The sequence below is a fragment of the Perna viridis genome, chromosome 10, assembly GCF_037379345.1.
Source record: "Perna viridis isolate PV_CMFRI_1.1 ecotype Kerala chromosome 10, ASM3737934v1, whole genome shotgun sequence".
Taxonomy (NCBI): Eukaryota; Metazoa; Mollusca; class Bivalvia; order Mytilida; family Mytilidae; genus Perna; species Perna viridis.
Window position 1 is genome coordinate 6,825,087 of NC_142454.1, and position 22,571 is coordinate 6,847,657.

The 22,571-nt window shown below is 33.3% G+C and overlaps 1 protein-coding gene across 3 annotated transcripts in view; it reads right to left on the reverse strand.

Moving 5' to 3' along the window:
- The window catches only part of LOC148604319 (sodium- and chloride-dependent taurine transporter-like), a 31,040-nt gene that overhangs the window by 3,302 nt on the left and 5,167 nt on the right, over nucleotides 1–22,571 (reverse strand). For 2 of the 3 annotated variants that reach the window (XM_088548987.1, XM_088548986.1), the window contains exons 2-13: nucleotides 20,529–20,771; nucleotides 16,893–17,024; nucleotides 13,353–13,632; nucleotides 12,002–12,134; nucleotides 11,199–11,333; nucleotides 7,697–7,800; nucleotides 6,914–7,038; nucleotides 5,992–6,104; nucleotides 5,481–5,618; nucleotides 4,562–4,661; nucleotides 1,282–1,403; nucleotides 404–583 (exon numbers count right to left, since the gene is read on the reverse strand). In XM_088548987.1, coding sequence (XP_088405113.1) covers nucleotides 404–583; nucleotides 1,282–1,403; nucleotides 4,562–4,661; nucleotides 5,481–5,618; nucleotides 5,992–6,104; nucleotides 6,914–7,038; nucleotides 7,697–7,800; nucleotides 11,199–11,333; nucleotides 12,002–12,134; nucleotides 13,353–13,632; nucleotides 16,893–17,024; nucleotides 20,529–20,769 — 1,803 coding nt within the window. In that variant the 5' untranslated portion in view covers nucleotides 20,770–20,771. Of the gene's footprint in view, nucleotides 1–403; nucleotides 584–1,281; nucleotides 1,404–4,561; nucleotides 4,662–5,480; nucleotides 5,619–5,991; nucleotides 6,105–6,913; nucleotides 7,039–7,696; nucleotides 7,801–11,198; nucleotides 11,334–12,001; nucleotides 12,135–13,352; nucleotides 13,633–16,892; nucleotides 17,025–20,528; nucleotides 20,772–21,442; nucleotides 21,577–22,571 lie in introns of those variants that run through there. The other variant, XM_088548988.1, reaches the window with a different exon arrangement.

A 22,571-nucleotide genomic window follows, 5' to 3' on the forward strand; every position in this document is an offset into this window, starting at 1 on the left:
AAATTGAAGACATGTTTACGTTCATTGTATAAGAGGAGCAGTAGCTACGAATTTTAATGTCCTGGTGTGACACGGCCGGGGATCGAAGCCACGACATTCAGCACTTAAGACCACCGAAGAGGCTTTTTGAATAAAATATTATGGTACAGTTGCATAGAGATCGATGCACTCATAAGATTTTTCCAGGGAGCCATTTAATTCCTGTTTCTTTCCCTTATTGGCATCTAAATATTATTGCGGTTAAGAATCGAAACAACCGATATCAATCTTAACATTTTTAGGTATGTGACATTGAAGAACAATCATCACACTTATGTTCACGTTACTGTACATAAAACAAATGTATACGGATGACTATGGTATCCAAATACTTTTCTTCGATCGTACATAAACATAGCATTACCTCACGCAATGTCCCTTCTGTTCTCAGCAGTTTAATAACGAATACTATTGGTACCCATACAACTGACATGAGGGCTAAGGTCCACCCGATTCCAATGGCCCACTTGGGGTACTCATATGTAATTGTCTTCCTTTTATAGGTCAACTCGGAATAACTGATAGCTCCAATAATGAATATAGCCTGAAAACGAAACGAGGTAAGAGAAACACAAATATCAAAGTAATATTACAGTAAGATTTTGTCCATAACAGTACTCAACACTAAAGAAGAACATAACGGGTCCACAGCAACAGAAGCAATAATAACTACAGAGACAAATAGCATGTCAATATTTCAATTTGGATGATAAGTATACATAATCATCCCAAAAAATTAGAAGGTCCATTAAAAAAATAAAAATGAAGACATTAATGATTCACACTTATTATTTTCTTGTTTTTGATGATAATACATGTATCAACATCCACTACACGAACTATATCCGCTGTGCTAGTAATGACAGAGTAGACTAACACCACTTAAAAGGCAAGTTTTACTTCTCGACCAATCAGAGTTCAGCATTCCCTATCTCTAATGTGTTAAAAATAATGTATATTGACCATCTTAATAACTTTGCTTAATTTAAATCAATACGAAAAACATATGTAATGCCCTAATTAGTCATAAATGACTGCGCTCGACCTCTTAACTGATTAGAAAATGATACAAACCCTCTAACCCTTTCTGGATTTAATAAACTAAAGACTAATAAGTGAAAACAAAAAACATGTTCATGCTCTTTGCTTACAACCGCTTCAAGTAAAACGGTTTTTCCATAGTCTTAAGACCTTCGCATTTAATTTTTCTGTTCGGCAGATGGAATCTAATATGATATTTACCATGCTGAAGACAGGTGTCAAAAATCCCCACATGTACTTCATTATTCCCATCGGCATTTTTAGTGCAGGTGACAATTTGTACCCAAACATCATCTCAATGTTGTCATAGAAACGATTAACACCTACAAATAATAGCATATAAATAGAAACATATTCTACCATTTAATTAAATTATAGTGGACGGATCACCACGTCAGTGATTCGTTTTACGTTATAGGCACTATATCGTTTTGACATACATTTTGGCAGACAATGAACGTTATAGTTGGTAGATTTGACTCAATGAATAAATAATTGAAAAAACAAGCATACAATATTCAAATCATTGTTTGAAAATAAGTTTCCATTAGTTCTACTGACGTGGCAATCAAGTATATAAATACCTACCATTAAAAAACATTGAAAATGGGGAACTATTAAGATGTCTTTCTTTAAAAGTAAACTTTAAATTACCGATTTCCGTTAAAGATAAACAAATACTTGGTTAAAATTTCATGACCTTATATTTTAATGCAAATTTATTTAGGCTTTGAAAGGAAAATGTTTTCGTTAGAAATATATTTTCATCACCCTAACCATGTGTTTGTTGCTATGTGGAAGCGTTCAGTGTGAATATAAAAGTGTAACAAGAAAAGAAGACGTGATAAAATATAAGTTTTTTGCCTCTGTCCCATTAGTTTAAAATAGAACTCCGAAAATGCATGCAAATATTTTTTTTCGTGATTTTTTTATTTAAATAACAATATAACCATCAGAATTTATTTTAATACAATTAAACAAAAACAATATTAAAATATAAATTAAAGTACTTATTTTTTCACAATTCATATTGTTTCATACGAAACTAAATATGAGAAAGGTAATTCCTACAATAAGATACCAACTTTACAATCTTACAATCATTGTAATATGTAAGATGGTAAAATATGGATTCTACAATAAAATGTAAAACACAAATTGATATGTGGGGATCCTTGATTCTCACTGATTAGTACAGTGTCACTGATTAATGATTGGAAGGTTTGATAGCTGTAGCGTGGTGGTCGTAATTTATACAAATATTCCATAATAACGTTTGAAAGCAGAAGTAATAGTAAATAGTCTCTCTCGATCTTCTCTTTCATACAAATAAACAATAATGCAATATTATAATAATGTAATAAATACAAAGTGCAAAATTAGTACAAAAATCATCGGGAAATAATTTTGGCCTGTCAATGCAAAACCTCTGGTCCAATAGTTAAAGAAAGCTATGAGGCGAATGACAAAATATTTCAAAGTTCATTGAATCAATCGTTACGTTATCATCCTTAGCAGTAAGAATCTCCTTGTCTGTTGAAGTAATTCGAGTTAGCAAATTTGTAAATGCGTGAAAAAAAAAATCATTTTTGTGCAGATTTAGTCCAGGTGGGTGTCCTATGAAGGGTTACTTTGTAAAATAAAACAATTCAATCTTACCGATGCAATTTTTTTGGGCATATTTAATAGTACAAGTATCTTTCATATCACTTTCAGGAAAGGCAATGAGATGAGGTGTTTTTTTCTTCCAAAAAATGCGAGCAAAATTAAATGATTTAATAGGCATGCAACTGCTATGAGCAATATGAATTATTGTACTATAAAAAAGCTAAATCACTGTTAGGGTGCCTCACAAAAACTGACAGCCTGCTCATCACATGGTTTACCCCTTTTAATGGGTAAGTCTATTTATGGTTAATGGAAACACTAAAAAAGCCAGTGGAAACAAAATTATTGAATAATTGAGATAAAGACAGAGTGCCAGCTCATAACGTTATTATTGAGATCTCAGTTCTCTGATCGTTTCATTAAAATTGTAAATACCAAATTGATAGGCGGACAGACAGACGGACGTACCCATCACTAAAGAAAATCTACCTTGCAAGCAGGAAATGTCTATGTTTTACATAAATAAAGTCTACTACAGGGCACTGAGAGGAGAATAAATGAAAGAGTTTTCTTCAGGAAAATGTAAAACCCATACTCTTGCGTGTCAACGTATTAGTAAGAAGGAAACATATCTTAGACCTGATGGTATATACAATATAATCAACTAAAGCAAGTTGTTCATAGAGTTGCTGCCGGAGTAACCCATATTTTCAACCCCAATAACCATATTGATGGAGACATGCAGATTGCAAATGATGAAAATGTGCTATCAAACACCAGATAATCTAAAACATAAATTATCAGTCAACTCATCAATTAGAACAATATATTTTTTTTAGATAATGTTGATCTACCAACTAATGCAAACAGGGTGCGGACAAATTAAAAAAAGAAAACCACACTGTTTTATATAAGAATATTAAGGATTATTCTGAACTCAACATCAGTTCTTGTTGTTTAGAAATACTGGTTTGATCAATGAAAATTTACCTTCTTCAAGAAGATCATATTTAAACTACTATAACACTGTATTTCAGAGCTTTGATTTCAAGTAATTACTCATTAGTCCGAGTTTACATAAACACATATTACTTTCATTACTGATCTCTCATAATGTGAAAAAATTTCTTAACCAAGCTATGTTCAAACAATTTGACCTCTCCTCAACACCAGTGTTACTGATGCATTAGATATTTTATAATCAAAAACAGAAAAAAAATACAAACATATTTGTAAGAAATTACCGTGTTAGTAAAAATGTTTAGTAGAAAAAAAGATTTAATTAAGGTTAAATTTGATATAACTTCTTTCTCAAGAACACTTTCTCACTCAGAGTAATCATACATACACATATTGTAGTAATTTAATAAAAGATATTTCTTTGGTTCATGTAAATCATGTTGGCGAAATGGGGGACTTTTGAAAACAGTTCTAAATAGGGTCAATCTTAACAGATATAACTTTTGTATAACATGTTCCCCAGATAAATTATTAAATTGTTTCTATCTAAAATATTAAGAGCAGATAAAATCAAGTATTCTAAGTGCATAGGCACCGATAACTTTGTATACAGTTCATAAAAACTGTAAACTGGATTGAAATGAAATACAAAATTTATATCGTATGCTTGAACCAAAGAGATAACATCTAGTGGGCATAATAGCACACAGTGAAATACTTACATTGGTACCTTTGGACCGGGGGCGGCTGGCGAAAGGGGTACGTTGTCAAGGAGGATAAAAATAAATGGTGCCGCCAGGAGAAGAGATCCTTCATATATATTAACCCTTAATTTACAAAAAAATACTTTATATTTATAATATATACATAAAAAGTTTTAAGTTCTGAAGGATCCCTTCGCAGGGAAACATACCGTATATATACGCTACCACCACACACTCGAAGAAGGTCATAACGAGAACAATTCTGCTGGCTGCATAGTAGTCGAATAACTGAAATACATACATTCCGCCCTACAGAGGGCGGATTCAACCTTTAGTCATAAAAAAGCAAAGTCTTAGTTAAGAAAAGGCACCATTACTTACTTAGTGAATATGAGTTTGGGTGAAGGACTCAACGTACAGGTATGCAATTTCTATAAGAAAGGACATTGCATTTACCTATGAGAACTTGTATCAGTTACTCTAGGTCATGCAATTTACTTACCTATTAATGATTTAAAATTTTAAAATCTTAGTTGAAATGATCAAAATATTTAAAATACTTACTAGTAAAGATAAATATTAATGGTCATGCTACAAAGTGGATCATATGGGGTTATTTTAAATGTGCCTTTCCTCCTCGCATACAACTAAACTACATTTATACCGATTCAGCATACAGTTATTATATAAAGTGTTTCATGCAAAAAAGAGACAACTTAGCAATTAGACTGATTGAAGCGGCCATTTGTACAAACAAATGTCCATTGCAAAACTAGTTTCGGGACAATAAGACAAAAATATTAATCGTGAAAGAAACAGGTAAATGCCTTGGCACTTAATTAATTCCTAGTATTTCATGTCTTAAAACCCCAATGAACCAAGAGAAGGAGTGTGGATATTATGAGGGGGTTTTCATATAATGATGGGCTGGTCAATGAAATAATCTGAAAGTGAAAACAAACTATTAAATATGTTGGCAGGAATGGAGTTTAAAATCCTGTCTGCAGGAATACAAGCCTTTGACCCGGGCTTGGGAATAACATACCCCAGCTAAGACCCAGGGCCTAGGACTAGTGCCTGGGACCTGGGACTGGAAATATATTAGAAACGAATGAAAACTATATTTACCTCAGTTATCATTGACAGTCCAACCAAGAAGCAAACTATACACACACAACCAATGAAAATTTCTCTTCGTTTACCAACTCTCAGCTGATGTGGGAATAAGTCTACAATTGCTGTAACAAACCCTTCGACACCAACAAACTGAAATTTGACAAAATAAGAAGTATGGTATCAGGCATTCTACCTTTTAAGAAACACAGGTATTAATACACGAAGGGAGCTGGACACTGATTTATTTCCCAGTATAGCTATGTTTAACCTCATCACTTCATCCGGTCACGTAACCAGATACGTTTTAAGGGCGATAAAGAAATTTATTTAATAAATCATTAGCTGTCATTTCAACGCGAGTTTAAATAGCATGTAAGGGGCACCCTAACTTATTACATGCACGCTTATTTATTTTTAATGAGCCAGTTGTTTTGTTTTTTGTTAAGCATACACTAACTACGAAGTTTGAAAAAAAGAAAATATCATTTATTTCATAAATAAAATTTAAAAAAAACCCACTTACCTGGCTGTCCAAGCCTAGAAGTAGAATCATAATAAAGAAGCACACAGACCAGAAAGGCGATGCTGGCATCTGAGCAACTGCTTCCGGATAGGCAATAAAGGCAAGGCCAGGACCTGTATTACATGAAAACTAAAATTTGACTAATTGATTTTAGATAGAAGTTCATTACTAACTTAAAATATCACTCACCATATCAGACAACAGAAGTTGATGAATTAAATAGACCCCCCTGTAAATCAGACCAACTTGGCTTCTTATAGATGACTGTCTCATTGGCAATCATACCAGATCTCCTATTTTTATATCAAATCAGGCCAAAATTTACAGGACGCAGCAATCGCTAACAGTTGGATATGATATCCACTTCTTGAACTCCATAAGATATTGCAACCCAAAACAGTGGCGGGACGTTAAAAATATATTGTTTTGTTTTGTTAATATGCTACATAGAGTTACCGTAAGATGTTCTAACTATACGATTTATATTCACTTTTCCATTAAAATTAATCATACAACATTTCGCACTTTCTTGTATGGTCTAGGTCTATGTTTGTGTCGGCTTAGAAAAAATCAATTCAAGAAAGAAAAAGAAAGAGGCAATTATCATCTAAATGTAGGTCACGAGTATGGTTACCAGCTCAACAGTTTTAGTTGTACATATTTGATATCAAAGACGTAGGTAATCAATAAAATTTGTAGACCACAATTAGCAAATAAGGTTATTATAACATAACTATTACAACCACTCCATTTAAAAGTGCAGGCGTCGATTTCACAAAAAGTCTTGAGTGTAAAATTGATCGTAAGTAATAACGCCACAACATAAAATAGCATTGTGACGTCATAGTTTACGATCAATTTCATACTTACGACTTTTTTTGAAATTGAAACAGATATTAAGCCTACAGAGAATTCAACCCACCTGATTCAGCAACATCATCAATTTTGACGCCTTGTTGCTTAGCCATAAAACCTAAAACTGAAAAGATCACCAATCCGGCAAGTATACTTGTGAAACTGTTGATCAGCGAGAATATTATGGAATCCCTATAATAAAACAGATCTTTTATGAAGTGAATATTGTTCTAATATTGTGCTATCATCTGACCTGTCCATTAAAATTCATGTCTATTCTTAAAGTTGTATTTAATAAAGCTAGTTTTATTACTAAAAAGTCATTTTTTTTTATAGATATATGAAATATAGTTTGGTCTGCCCTTGCGCTTTTCATATGCAATGTAATCGTGTTGTAAAGATGTGTATTATTTCATAAACCAACCAATGTATGAAGGGTACATGTTTCAAAGCTAATCTAGATGGATTTAATGCACAAACACAATCTGGTTCTTAATGAAGGAAAGCTGGAAGTTAATCTGAGTATCGGCAATATTGTCAATCATTTGATATGTCAAAATCCAGGTACATGGACTGTACGTGAAAACAGGAAACAAGCACAATCTACATACAAACTGTAGCGGCCAAAATAAAATTGATTACATGTAAAAGCTGATAAGGAAAACACTATGAACTTTAAAAAAAAACCTCGAGTGACATCAAGTGCTACAGAAGGTTGAAATTCGAGGTTATGTGTGTGAACAGATGTTGCATTAGAATAGAAAAAATGTATAGCGGAATAACATAAAAGACAACAAATCATTGCTAAAAACTTAGACGTACAAACAATGATTAACTGACACATATGTACCTGAAAGCATTATGATTGAATTTGTTGTAGCTACCAAGAGCTGTTAGTGTACCCAATGACAAAGAATAAGTGAATACAATCTGTGTCCCGGCATCTACCCAAACCTAAAAATGAAACATGCATAATCAATCCGGAGACTAAAACGATCAACTTCTTATTTAAATATTCATTTTTCTAATTTGTATAATATTCTTATGATGTTTTTGGAAATAACATTAGACACAAGTCACTTGGAATTAGTTGATTTTAAAAATGGTAATTATCAGGATATCCAGTATAAGTCAATATTGTTACTTCCTTCCTAATAACTTAATAAGTTTATACCGTATATTATTTTTCTAAATATGCAAAAAAATTAGTCATTTTAAATTGCTATTTTTTTTTCATCAAAGGATTTGATACGTTAAACAAGAAGAAATATAACTAGACATTGCCCCTAACGGGAGTAATACCTCCTTCAGCCTGCTCCACACTGTACATTGGGGACCAATGTGGACATACAATTTATATTGGACACAATTAAATGGTGGATAGACTAAGTACTTCTGACACACAATTTGCTGCCATTTCTGAAACACCTAACTCTGAACAGCAATCAGTAATATTTTGTGTTGGAACACAATAACAGAATGTGAATAATTCCTGACAATATGCACATCATAATCTCCACATAATAATCTAACGTCCACTGCGCTTCATAACAATCAGGAAGAGTTGAGGAAAACACGTCAGACCATGTTTTGCTGATAAAAATGCTTATGTTCAACGGTCATAATTTCTACATAGTTTAAAAATTCATTTCTGACAATATGCACATCCAAATACGGTAATTCCACACCCCAATAAGTCGTTGTGTAAGAGTTGCGGACAAAACGCGAGACCAAGTTTTGCTGAAAATGCCTAATAATAATTTCTACAATTCTTGTCCAAAAATAAATTCCTAACAATATAATATGCACTTCACAATGTTGTAAATTAACACCACATTAGGTTTCATAAAAAACCTGCAAGTCGTTGAGTAAAAGTTGCGGTCAATGCACGAGACCAAATTTTGCTTAAAATAAGGACTAATTTCAACAGCCATCATTTCTACATTGTTTGTCCAATCATATTTTCCTGACAGCACGCACACCTACACGTGGTTATATTACATTCCACAAAGTTTATAACAATGCTGCAAGCTGATTAGAAAATAGTTCTGATGGACGGACGGACAGACAGACGGGGTTAAACTTCGTTTGCAAATATATAATGAATACTCATATGTCTGTCATGTGCAGTATTTTTTGTTTGTTTGGTTGGTTTTTTTTGCCAATAGGATGAGAATGTGGTAAGTTATTATTGGCTTCATTATTCAGTTTTACCAAAAGTCGTCAGAGTAAATTTTGACGTCACAATATGGTGTCGTCCTATCGGTTTACCAAATTTTCAACTAAAGACTTTGAAAATGTGAAAATGATTCATGTCGCTCTGCTTTTTCTATTTCATTTGGACCATTGAAATTAACAAATTATAATTATGTTTTTCGTTCAAATATGGAATGCAAAAAAGGATTAAAAAGCGGTATCATGGTATTATATTTGTTGTTTCCGACTTTTCACTTTCACCAAGTATAAAAGACAAGAGTTTAGTACACTCTGCCAGTAATGCCTGTTACAACAGACCAGTGATTTTGTTGAGTTTTTTCAAAAATGTCCCAGCCCTTTTTTTTGGGGAAAATAAGCGCGATTTTTGTGGAAATTGGGAATTTGTAAATTATCCAGAAAAGTTATAGAAACTTGATTTCATAGGCTCAAACTTTAACAAAGAACAGCTTAAAAGATTTTATTAATAGGCAAATACAAGGATAAATCAAAGGGACATTTTTCTGTCTTTCATTCCTTTGAAACGGTCAACAATATGTTCAAGGTCCTCCTCCTTGAGTTCTAGCTCCATACTGCAAATTCTCATTACAGCATCCAGGTTTCTTTGAGATAAACGGTTTCGTTTTGGCGTAAGAATATTTTCTCTGATCAACTGCAACTTTGTCTTTGGTAACATCAGACCCTGTAGGTTTACATTGGATTTTTTCCTCCGACTCACGACATACTTTAACAAGAATATAATTCAAAACTTCTTTGACCTCTGACTCTAAGTCTGACTTGTGATTGTCATCATGCTCATTTACAGATGTTGTCTTGCTTCAGACCTGCTTACATTTTGAGAATATATCAATGATGTTAGGCTGGCCTCTCTTGTCTTTTTTTGTTAATTTTTTACATAATACTTGGAATTCTGTGACATTTCGTGTCAATTTCATAAATAGAGGATACTATACGTAGGGGAATGAAACGGTGGTTATACTTACCTTACCCAGGAACAGGAAGTACTCCTAACCAAAGGAGGAATATACACAAAACAACATGTACAAATTGTATATCTTACAAACACCGAGGTGACTCTAAGTTTTCATGATCTTATAGACGTTTCGTGAATGCAAAACAAACATAAACTTGTTTTATACAGCAAACACATTTTTTGTTGCAGATTTGGGAAAACTAAAATCTTTTTGGGAATAATTTCAGCCATTTTGGGGGCATATTGGGAAACTTTCTCTAGGGGAAAAAGCCGAAATTCGGAGGTAAATTAAGGCAAACAATTTCACTGCAGACATACATTAAAAATGGCGAGTTTAACAGGATAACTAATGTTCATCTACATGTAGCGTTTATTCATATATTCAAACACAGAAATATCAATGAAAATACCGAAGCGTCAATGATAGGACAAATTCAAATACACCAAATTCCAAGTACATATCCTGAACGTGAAAACAAAAAAAACAAAGACAGAATATGTATACTTGTATAAAGATCAGTTCTGATCTTTTTCTGGTCCTTGATAAAAAAAAGTATCGCTACAAGAGCAGGCCTTTGGTAAAAAGTTAAGGACATCATTGCAGGACCTTAATAAAACAATGATAACTGGCATCAAGACGTTGTTTTAAATGTTTGAAAAATGCTGCATTTTTAATATTAATTGTGGGGAAATATTTTAAATTCCATTACTTAGCGCAGATAACTAAAACTAATGGCTGGTAAATCGTTGGATAGTTTAATATCTAAATTTAATAAGAGTACTAATTATATTATTTAGATAATTATTTTTGTTCCTCAATGAAGCTCTTTAATTAACATTTAAATTATCCTCATAAAGACGACATTACTGATTTATTGATTTCCTTTTAAGACGACCATGGATGAATAATCAAACTTTTCTAATAAATTCATATTTCGGCACTGAAGTCATTTTGTTTTAAACAGGAAATCCCGATATTACTCTAACCCCATCAATCAAGTTGGCCAATCTTTTAAATTGGTAATGGAAAACAGTGTATCTTAGATAGAATTGTTCTGGTACTTTATTGCCGTTAATGTTGGCTTTCAAACTTTAAATATAGATGAACAGGGCACTTTATATACTGTTCTGATATCATATGATTAAAAGAAGACATGTGGTTTACCTGGGGTTCTTGGAGCTTGGACCACTCAGGCATTAGGTAATATTTTAGTCCATTTTCAGCTCCATCAAGTGTCACTCCTCTGATTAGCAATACTATCATAAATATGTATGGACTAGTTGCAGTAAAATACATGACCTACAAGAAAAAACAAACCCAAGATGAAACCAATGTTTTTTTTTGTTCTTGTTGTGCATATTCCACTGTGGTGACGTAATTATTTTACTTATCGAGTTTTGCTTACTTATAGGAAAAATTGTAATGTGAAAATAAAGTTGTATTAAAGAAGATAGTATTAACGAAAAATATTCAACAAAAATAACAATTAGAATTCAAGTTTTCGTTACGGATATATCGTTACTTCCTCAAACACTCCACTTAAAATATATTTATCAAATAAATAATGATATTTAAAAACAAATAAATAGTATGAAAATTTTCTTTTTTATTAAAAGTACTTGACAAAGCAAGATGGTCGTTGTGTCCATCGATGTCCTTGACCTGTTCCAAGAAACACAAAAGGCAATTATAATAAATAAGTCACGTGATTTTTCATTGTCTACGCTCATTGAAAATCGTTTGGTCTTGTCACTTAAGCAATTCATAATATATATATACATAATTTTTTTTTTAAATAAATAAAATCAAATAAATTCTAATTCATCTGGAATCATTTTAGATCTTTTTCAATCAGAGCAAAGACTTCAGAGGTAAATCACGTGTGACAAGGAAAACAATAATTGTTGGTAGTTCTGTTTACAGTATTAGTGAAATACCCCCTAGGGAGGAATCACCACATATATCACCTTGCCGGATGATTTAATGCCCTTCCAAATGCAGAAATAGACGATGATCCAAGCCAGTAAAAGACAGAGGGCGAGGTCCCACTTGATCACTCCAGGGTGGTCCACACCGCTGGACAAATTCAGCACTTTTCTCCTGAAGAAATGTATGGCGAAGAATAATATTTTGGTTCGTTTCTCTAATCCGGTAATTTGCCGGAGTGTGCATTTTTGCTACCCAAATTATTTTGGATATTGTACATGACGCAAAAAGGTGATCCATACATTTTGTCTTCATATTGCAAGTGATAACAATATGACGTTTTGTTTTCAATTTCATATTGTTTATGATACTTAATCAATCATTGTGAGAAAAAACGTTAAAATGATGGACGGAAATATCATCAAACATGTCTCCCTCTTATTAACATCCTTTTCCTGATAAACTGAAGGCTTAAGTCATGCCAAGCAAATTGACATGTAAATAAAAAGTATTTAACGAATTGGTTCAACTTAAACTACACAGAAGAAGGTATTATTGTTACGACAGTCTTGTAAGATTATATTGACATCCAATGGTATCATGTATACAGCTAAAGCGACTCTTTCTTATTAACAAAAAGACATAATAAATGCAATTAAGTAATTATCACAGAGACTTCATCCTACATTTATAATACAAAGCAGTACTAAAAACCTATGTTGTACTTATTTTTGACATACCAAGCGTCTTATCACACAGCCAACCACTGAATACAGTAAAAGTAATGCACAAGCCGTATTGTAGGTAATAAAAAGACATTATTGAAAAATAGGGAAATCGGAATGGATATTTTAAATGTGAAAAATATCCCTAGTCATACCACATATACCTAATGTTATGAGAATACTAATCATACTCACCAGAAGATACTTCAAAAGGAATACTAATAAGATATTAAGCAATATATGGAAAAATATCTACTATCTTGTGATTTACCTGTACTTACAGGGTTCGAATATTTCAACTTGATTGCTTAAAGTCCTTTGTTAAAGCATGTGACTGATTATAAACCAGAAACGATAACCATGCATCCAAACTGGATACAACTTCAAAGGTAGTCAAAAGAGGGCACAAGAGAAGTAGATATTACTGTAAGCAGAATACTTCTCCATTTCGACTCTAATCATGAGAATTCAAAGTAAAACAAACTATTTGATTTCGTTTGTTCAGATTAAAAATTAATTGACTAGAGTAGATCTGAAGCAGTATTTTGTTTTCATATATCATGAAACCTATTATCATGAAAACAATGAGTACATGAAATAATGACCTTCCCTGTCCTCTGTCAAAATGTGAATTGTAAAACTGGCATATTTATTTAAAAAAACTTACTCCCAAAATTCAGTGACTGGATCACAAACACTTTTTATGTTGAAACTGACATTTGAAGTGGTTAGTCTAGCTAAGGTTGAGTTAAGTACTGTTCCATTCACTACTGCTTCCCCAGATTTGTAAAGTTTGGTACAATTTTCTGAATTCCACTCATTCCCTCCATGCGACCATGGTAACACAGAGGTGAAAGAAGAGAATAGGTAATAAAGAGCCCAGGTCAGTATTATGTTGTATTCACAGTTCAAAAGGAATACAATAATTGCCGATGCAACACCAATACCTAAAATAAAAGACATTCATTTGATTGTTTCGAAAACTACAATGTCTAACAGATAACCTTTTCTTGTTATGGTGCATGTATTTGGTGTTGATTTCCAACAAACAAGTTTCTGGACAGGGTTATGTTGATACAAGATTAAAGTCATCACTACAGAAGTGTTATGGTCGTCATCATGAACTCATTGATCGCTACGATGTATCCATCTGCGCCATGAAAACTGATTTGTTCAACGTGTCATAGTTTTCCTTTCCTCTCTCGTCTACCCCGGACTTGACTTTTTATAAACAACTCGGCGGGTGTTTCTAGAAAAGCAGAGGACGCTTACCCTACCGGTGCACCTGGTCCATGATCCCAGTTTTTAGTGGAGTCCGAGTTGCTCACTTGCTTTTGTTACTTTGTATGTATGATTTTAGTTACTTTATGTTTTTTGTTGGGTATGTCTGTTTTCCATGTATGGTCTTTGTCCCTGGATTACATTCTTTTGATTACCGCTATAACCTTGGTTCCCTTGGTTATTCTTCATTTCTATGAATACACAATTACATTCTTATCGTTACACTTAAAGTTGGGACATATATCATTGACGAAATTGAGTGGTTGCCTTGAATAAAACGACCTAGAAGAAAATTTGGAAGGTATAAGTGTGTGCGTGTGTGCGTGTGTGTTAGATGCAAATTGAAAGATTTTGTAGTTAAAATTTCTTCACATCTGTAAGAGAGATTGTTATGGTAGATCGGTATCATATGATATAAACTTCATTTACTTTAGTATGGATTTTAAGGTCCCATTAAGATTTTGTAGTACTTATAGCATTTTCATTTATAGTTACAACACATATCCAATGTCAATTTATTCAATGGGTTTCCGGTTTAAAATGTATCACCTGAGTGTCATGAATCTAAAGCGGTAAGGGAGATTCACAAAAAAATATTAAAATTTCACAAATGAATCTTACATTACTAATGAGTTTTGATGATGAAATGGAATAAAAATAAATATCAATAATTTTTTTTTTATGGATTTACGCCATTTTTATTGACCTGATTTCTTATAACGATGCTACATTCTTAAAATATTCAAAGTGTCACAATGTTTATTTTTCATTTATAATGTAGTTATGTAAATTAACTTTAAAACATGATACAGCAGATTCCATCCTTGAACTTACGTGAGCCGTATCATATGATTAATTTATAAAGGCTATGATTAGGTATAAGATCAAAGATTCTTGTTATATAAGATTCTGGTCGAACTCAATTGTTGTGTCCAATTTATTATTTACCATATCAATATTTTAAGCAAACTGACGGCTCAGATCTATTTACCAACTATGGATTTTAGTAAAACCTCTGGCAACTTACTATGGATCAAACTCATCATCCTATGCCGTTACCCAGATTATCTAAGCAATGACTCTTATATATCGCCTTCAAGGCATATTGAAAAACATTATCTAGAAAAAGGGATTGATCCACCTAGTACTAATACAAACCTTCGATACGAAATATGAACCACTCTTTCTTTTATATTTGGGAACACAAATGTCAGTTGACCATCGGATAACGTCGCTTAAAATCAATAATTTATCCCGACTTGGCAAGATTCTTGCATTTTCTAAGAGGGCTGGCTGCAGCGTCTAGAGTGAATTTTAAACGTCAGACGCTGTTTCGGATCTTGGGTTGGCTATAGCGTCTAGAGAGAATTCCGAACGTCATACGCTGTTTCGGAGCTTGATGGGATCACTATATATTTGACTTAACATTATAATTTACTTCTGTTTAATGTTAGAACTGAAAATTTGACAATACTAATTCTCTAGTGTTTATTTTGTTTTCAATACTGATAAGGGCTTGTTGAACTGCAAAACTGTGAAGTAACATAATAATTAACAGACATTAGATTTATATACAGATTGATGACTGGACTTTCTCATAGTCATAACATACGTTCTCAACAGTGATGATAATTGTGAATGAAGTATATGCCAGTTGATGAACTGTGACCTTCAGTGATGATAGTGACAGATCTAATTATGAATTATGTTTAAACTGAACCTTTGTTTATAGAAGACCAAACCCTGTTCTGGTACAACTGTGTATTCTGCAGAATCAGCAAATATTTTTGTTGTAATTCTATCAGTAAATATAGTGTTAGTCCCCACATTTAAGTTAGTTCTCAGTTGTTTTGTAGATGCTTTTTTTATATGTTACACTGACCACAGAATATTACTATATAAATTGTCAGACTTTAATATGGGTTTGTTTAGTTACTGCCCACGTGATTAAAGGACAGAAATTTACGTGTAACATTTAACACGTGAGAACTCCAGCTAAGAATCAAGCAAAATTTTATACATGGCTGTGATGCCTATATATTTTTACTTTTGATATTTTCGTTTAAAGCGTCAAACAGAAATTAACATGTGATTATTCATACAACCTATGTTCTTAGAAGATATAAATCATAAGAAATGTACTATACAATTCAAAATTGAGGGAGATAACTATTGAATATTCGATGTTTGTTGGTTTGTTGGGGTTTAACGTCCGAGCAGCAATATTTCAGCTATATTCAGACGATGAACATGAAATTGATGATAAAATGAACATGAAACGATGAAATGAAAAAGGGATGGGACACAAGGACAATGGGGTGACAAATTTTGATTGCCACTGGAAATACGGAGAGGTGGGTAGGGTCGGGCAATTTAGCCTCCTGTGGCGGAGCCCTATGGTTCCTACTCCGGGAGAATACCACAGTAAGGTTCTTTAACGTGCGAGGAACGTGGCATCTTTCCCAACACGGTGCACCACTATGGTTGGCGGTCAGGTTTTCCGTACTTTAGCCTGACAACCCCAGCATGTAACACGCCAGGGGTACCCCATTCTACCACCTGGGGCACACATCCCAGTTGCTCTGTGGGCAGAGCGCCCTAGCCCCCGATGTGAATAATCTTTTAAGAACAGACAGATTGTAATAGAATGGTTATACATTTCATCATACAAACCCACAAAACAAAAACAGAAATGTGTAGCCTTTTTGGGATGTATTACATATTACAAAAATTGCATGATTCTTACAAAGACTGGTACTTAAAACGTAATTGAGGATTTTTTATCCATGTCCTGTAATAAAATATCTCGGTAAATAAGGGTTCAAATAAATCTTTGGAATACAGGAGCAGTTTTCCGAGCAATTTTCCAAGCATCAATTTCTCCCCGGGACACGAACTTAAAAAAGATATTTCCATAAGAATTTACCTTGGAACAGAGGAGCAATCTTCCAAGCACTGACTCCTCCCTGTGACATGAACTGTCCAAGACATACTTCTAAAAAGAAGCAGGGCATACCACAAAGTACCACGGCAAGGAAATATGGAATAAGAAACGCACCTGCAAACAAAAAGCAATGTATCACTTAAGGTTTAAGTCAATTTCAATAGGACATAATATTGCATGAATTACTTCATGTTGCATTGAAAAATAACAAGGATAATGTTCTATAAGTTGTATGAGATTGAAAAAGATTTTTAATTGGTATGCACTTGAAGAAAAAAATTCACGAAGGAAGGTTTTTTTTTTCTTAAGACTCAAAAGTACATATAATATTATATTCTCACCTAACATGGAGACTATAAATGAGTAAACTACTAGTTATGTAATTTCAACAAATTACAAATTATAAAACATGCAGTGTTTTTGTTCTGGTACTCTTTAAATTGTAATATAGAAGAAGTACGCAGTCACAGATCTTGAATAAAATAACGAAGATAATTACGATATTGTCAATATATTTAAATGTTACCATACGTTATTGATTTGTGTAAGGTCAGAGAGCTTAAAATAGAACAGAAGAACAGAATTGCCAAACTTCAATACATATTCCAACAAATAAAATTAGAATAATTAAGACTTAATGCACGTAACAGTTATAGCAACTTGATCCATAAATACTGAGCGTGTTCATCTGTCGCTGTGAAGAAATATGTAAAGAAGAGGCGTATGTCATATCAAACACATCTCATGTACATATAATAATGAACCGTATGCTAACATTACGTCACGTGTGTGGAACATTATGTAATAAATGAGAAATGAATCATCAATGGGGAGTAACAATGACCGATACAAGAATGAAATCAGGGGTAATTAAAGAAAAGCCTGCAGACGAATTTGTACAGTAACACAAAATGAAATGAACCAAGTGAAGAAAAAAAACAACCTTAGAAGCAACCTAGATTAGATCAAAAACTTGCAGTCGACTGGCTAGGAAAGGCGTATAAAAGTTCTCGTGTGCCAAGTCGTATGACGACTCCATCCTTCAAAGGTAAAAAATCGCGTCTTTTATGGTTTTAACTAGAAAACCACAAAATATCTATAGAAAGGAACTTTCAATTGATTAACAGACCCTTAAAACAAGACCCACGAATGTCATCATACGCCCAAGCTGTATGAAGACTCCTTATTTGAGTTATTGCCCTTGAAAGGCAAAAATCACAATCAATCGTAGAAAGAATGTTTCAATTGATGAAATGATCCTACAGCATTCATCATATGGTCCAAACAAAATGACACGACTCCTTACTAGAGTTATTGCCAATGAAAAGTACTAATATCGTGATTTCTTTTTTCAGTTTTATTCATTCATTTATTTTTTTGTTGGTTATAACTAAAGAATTCCTGATAAAATGAAATATGCTTTCAGTCGTCGACAGGATTGAAGAACGTGGTAGGATGCATTGACTGCAGTGGCGGATCCAATGGGGCCCGGGGGTCCGGACCCCCTTAAAAAATTGAATATTGAAACTTTTATAAATTTTTGAAAAATTGCGTGTGTTAAATCATGAAAAACACTAAGAAAAAAGTATGATTCAATAGCAATCCAGCATATTAGTCATTTAGTATGATTTCTTGATCCTCACCGGTGATCATGTCAAGAATTTTTTTTGGGGGCCCCTTACCTAAAACTCTGGACCCGCCACTAGACTGATCAAGAAGCGGGTATGCAACGTCACGCTTTAGTAGAATTAAAGGAGCGTGTGCCCCTGGCGCAGCGGTCCTGGGTCCGCATTCGGTTGGAATGATTATGATGACAAGGCTTTCATAATTTTTTGCTCCAAATTGTGGGAAGATTCTTTTGGGTGTTTTATGTAGCTTGTAGATAAAAAGAAACCGTATGAGAAAAATTTGGTCCAAGCTGAATAGCGGCTCTTTATTTCTGTTATTGACTTTTCACCAGGTCAGCTTATCAAGCTTTCCATAGCCTTTGGTAGAAAACCCCGAGTCATCCGAGTGGTATACGAGGATAAGCGAAACATGCTATGGACGACTCGCCACAAAGTTGAGTACAATGCTAACATGTTGAAGAATCTTGGTCATATTAGTCATGAACAAAATGCCCGAGTTAAAGAGGTTGTAGTATGCCACTAGTCATGCGCAAAGATGACAGTTCAGCTTGGCCATCTTTTTTGTTAATTTTTTTTATTTACAACATACATTAAACTCATCTTAGAATTTAATACGCATTCTGGTGATTATTACACAAAATGTATGCCCCAGTCTTGCAATCACCACAGACTGTTACTCATATTCACGCTGTGGTAAGTAAATTCTAGTAAAATTACTGACACTAGAAAAAAAAATTTTATATTAAGCATTTGTGCTTGGAACAAGCAGTAGAAGGGTACATAGTACTGCAAGATGAATGCATTGTAAGTATGTGGTAAATCGTACTGACATTACAGGCCGGAAGTAACGTATCCAAATCATAGCGACATTGTGGAAGTATCAGAGAGGTATTCTTATGATCCAGATCAAAGCGCACGTGACTTGAAATGGTTCCAAGAAAAATATCGATTATAAAGGTGTGACGTTACCAATTTTATATTTTTAAAATAAACTATCAATCAAATGCTTTGATATTCTTGATTTCTTTAGAGGTCGGGATCGATGTCGTTTATTTGTGTTGCTTACACTACTTACAATGTAAATAATTTACTTCAGATTAACAAAAAACTATAGTTTCGATACAAACGACGATAAAGAGGGTTAATGGATGAGTGTTTTTCGTTGACAAATGTAAACTCTTTCACCTGGTTGAAGGCCATTTTCTCCTCTGTTGTTTACATTTTCTCTTTTTTTACGTATGTTCTAATAATTCTAAACAAACAAGCATCAAGGACACTTGTCAAATCATAATACTGACTTTATGTTGATGAATATTCATTCTGTTTCTATAAATATACTCCATTGTTTATCATGTGAATTTTAGGTCTTACAATAGCTTCATTGTATAAGTTATCAAATTTTATTGGGACATTTCGTAACAAGAAACAGGAAGTAAAAAATACAATATCCAAATAAATGTAATCTGAGAATTATGTTCATATCAAATATGACTCGTCATGACACCCCGGAAATTCACGAGAATACGTATCAAAGCTTAGCAATTAATCGATGAGCACCACGAAACTCGATGAAACGAAACTTCCGTAAAATAAAAATACTGAAAAAAAATCAGATAATAAACTAGTTTATGCGTCTTGCATACACAACTAAAATTAATAATGGGGCATCGAATGATACCCTGCTGCAAATCAAAATCAAAACTATGAACTTAACATGGAATTGTAATAAACATCAAAATTCATCTCATTTTATAGTACTAAGCAATTACTCAAATTTAGCTACAAAAAAGATATCCTTTGTTCTATCAACTGGAAACAATGAGAACAAACATGTACCTGTTAATATTTAACAGAGGATATCACACACATGTGGCATTGTTGGATATTACAGTGGTTAACCTACCCCGATGTAACGTTTTAATTTCGCAACTATATACATATGCTTACCAGTCACATATATACATGTATGCAATATTTAGGATAATCTTACCTCCTCCGTTTCTGTAACAAAGGAACGGGAATCGCCATACATTTCCAAGCCCAACAGAAAATCCAACACAAGCTAAGAGAAAATCGATCTTTTTTGCCCACACTTCCCTTGTTTTCAACTTGGGCTTTAGGTCGGTTCCCGTTGATGATGTAGCCGTTGTCGATGACATCACTTCCTCGTCATCTGCTTTAGGAAGAGTCTTTTCGGGTAACCAAGCAACAGTTTCCTTTAGGTCATCCATTTCTGAGAAAGAAAGTGCTGGGTTTAATTTTTCCAATATGATAATGTTTTGATTTGAGAAATGAGAAAATGTTTTAAAATTATTTAAATCGATTGTAAAGCAATTGGTAAATGAAAATCACGCCAAGTTCAAATTTACAAGTACAACCAGAAAGAAGCTGACAAATGCATTTTATGATGAAGGTGTAGGCAAACCAGAAGTGCAAGCATGTCGATTATGTAATGCTAACTGTTAGGTAGAATTGACACTTCAATTTTAATCAAAGCATTTGTCATACATATAATTACAAAATCCTTATTTAGAATACTAATTCCATTCCATTTTACTTTCATCGTGGAGGTTTGAACAATGACGTGATACGATGCAGGTACAGAGATTCAACAAATCAAATCGGTGTGCAAGTATTATAAGCTATGAAATCAAATTTTCAAATCTTAAAGCAAACTCATATTATATAAATAAATTTAGATAATAAGTACGTGCGTTTTAGTTCAAATATTGACAGTAATAAAAGAAAGTCTGTCATCCTGTAGATGAACAAAATAACCCCCTCTTCCTAAATTATTTCAAGTTTTTGTCTCTAAGAGCTCAATAACAGCTCTACCCCAAAATAGAATAGAAATTATTTTAACAATATCCAGTTTAATTTCAGTTTAATATATGAGCTTCCTACCTTTAAGGATGCTAATCCACGACTGATTAAAACCAGGTAAAATACAATGTCTGAACAAGTATGTCAAAATGATGATCAGTGGAAAATTTCTGACTTTATTATTGATTTTTAACTGTGCACGATGCTGTGTAGTAGTGATAAATTTGATCAAATTTGATCAAATGATTTTCTTTATACACACACAACTATATATATTGTCACATTACATTCATTAGGATTTACATCATATTCATTCGAGGGCATATCCACTTAAAGTCTTGTCAATTTGACTGAATGTAAATTTTCCGGGTTCAACCTATGCATTTCATATATTACAGTTGACATAAAATGGAGTGGTGTTACGTAAATAGTACCATCAGCAAAGATTAATATTTTATCACAAGATTTCTTACATTATATAGAACAAGAGGCTCCCATGAACCTAAATCGTTTACATGGTTAAATTTTTGCCTTTCAAGGGCAATAACTCTAACAAGGAAAAGTCCGACAATTTTGACTCAAAAGACTTTGATAGGACTTGTAAGGATCATTTCATCCATTGAAAGTTTCATTCAATCTATTACAGTTTTCAAGAAGTTGACTTGTAACTTTTTCACCTCTCAAGGGCAATAACCCTTACATGGAGTCGTCTGAAAACTTTGATCCCCTAGAGACTTTTGCAGGCCTTTTAATAAGGATATTTCAGCAATTGAAAGATATTGCTACGGTTTTGGAGATATATGCAAAAAAAATATTTTACGACCCCTATGTTCTATTTTTAGTAAAGGTGGCCATGTTTTTTTAACCGATCAAAAATCCTAAAATCCTAACGGTCATGTTGTTAACGATACCATAAAAAAACAAAAATACCAACTTTCATTGAATTCTGTATAGTAGTTTCTGAGGAGAAGACTTTTGAAAGTAATAACATCAAAAACAGCAAAAAAAAACGTCCAAAAAAGGCAACAACTCCAACATGGGTCAACAGATTTCCACCAAATTTTGACAAGAGATAGATCTCATCATGCTGAATACTTTTACCCACGTCCGAATTTGGCTTAAGCTAACGGTTTTGGAGATATATGCAAAAATTTGCTGTCTAACCCCTATGTCCTATTTTTAATAACGGCGGCCATGTTTTTAACGGATC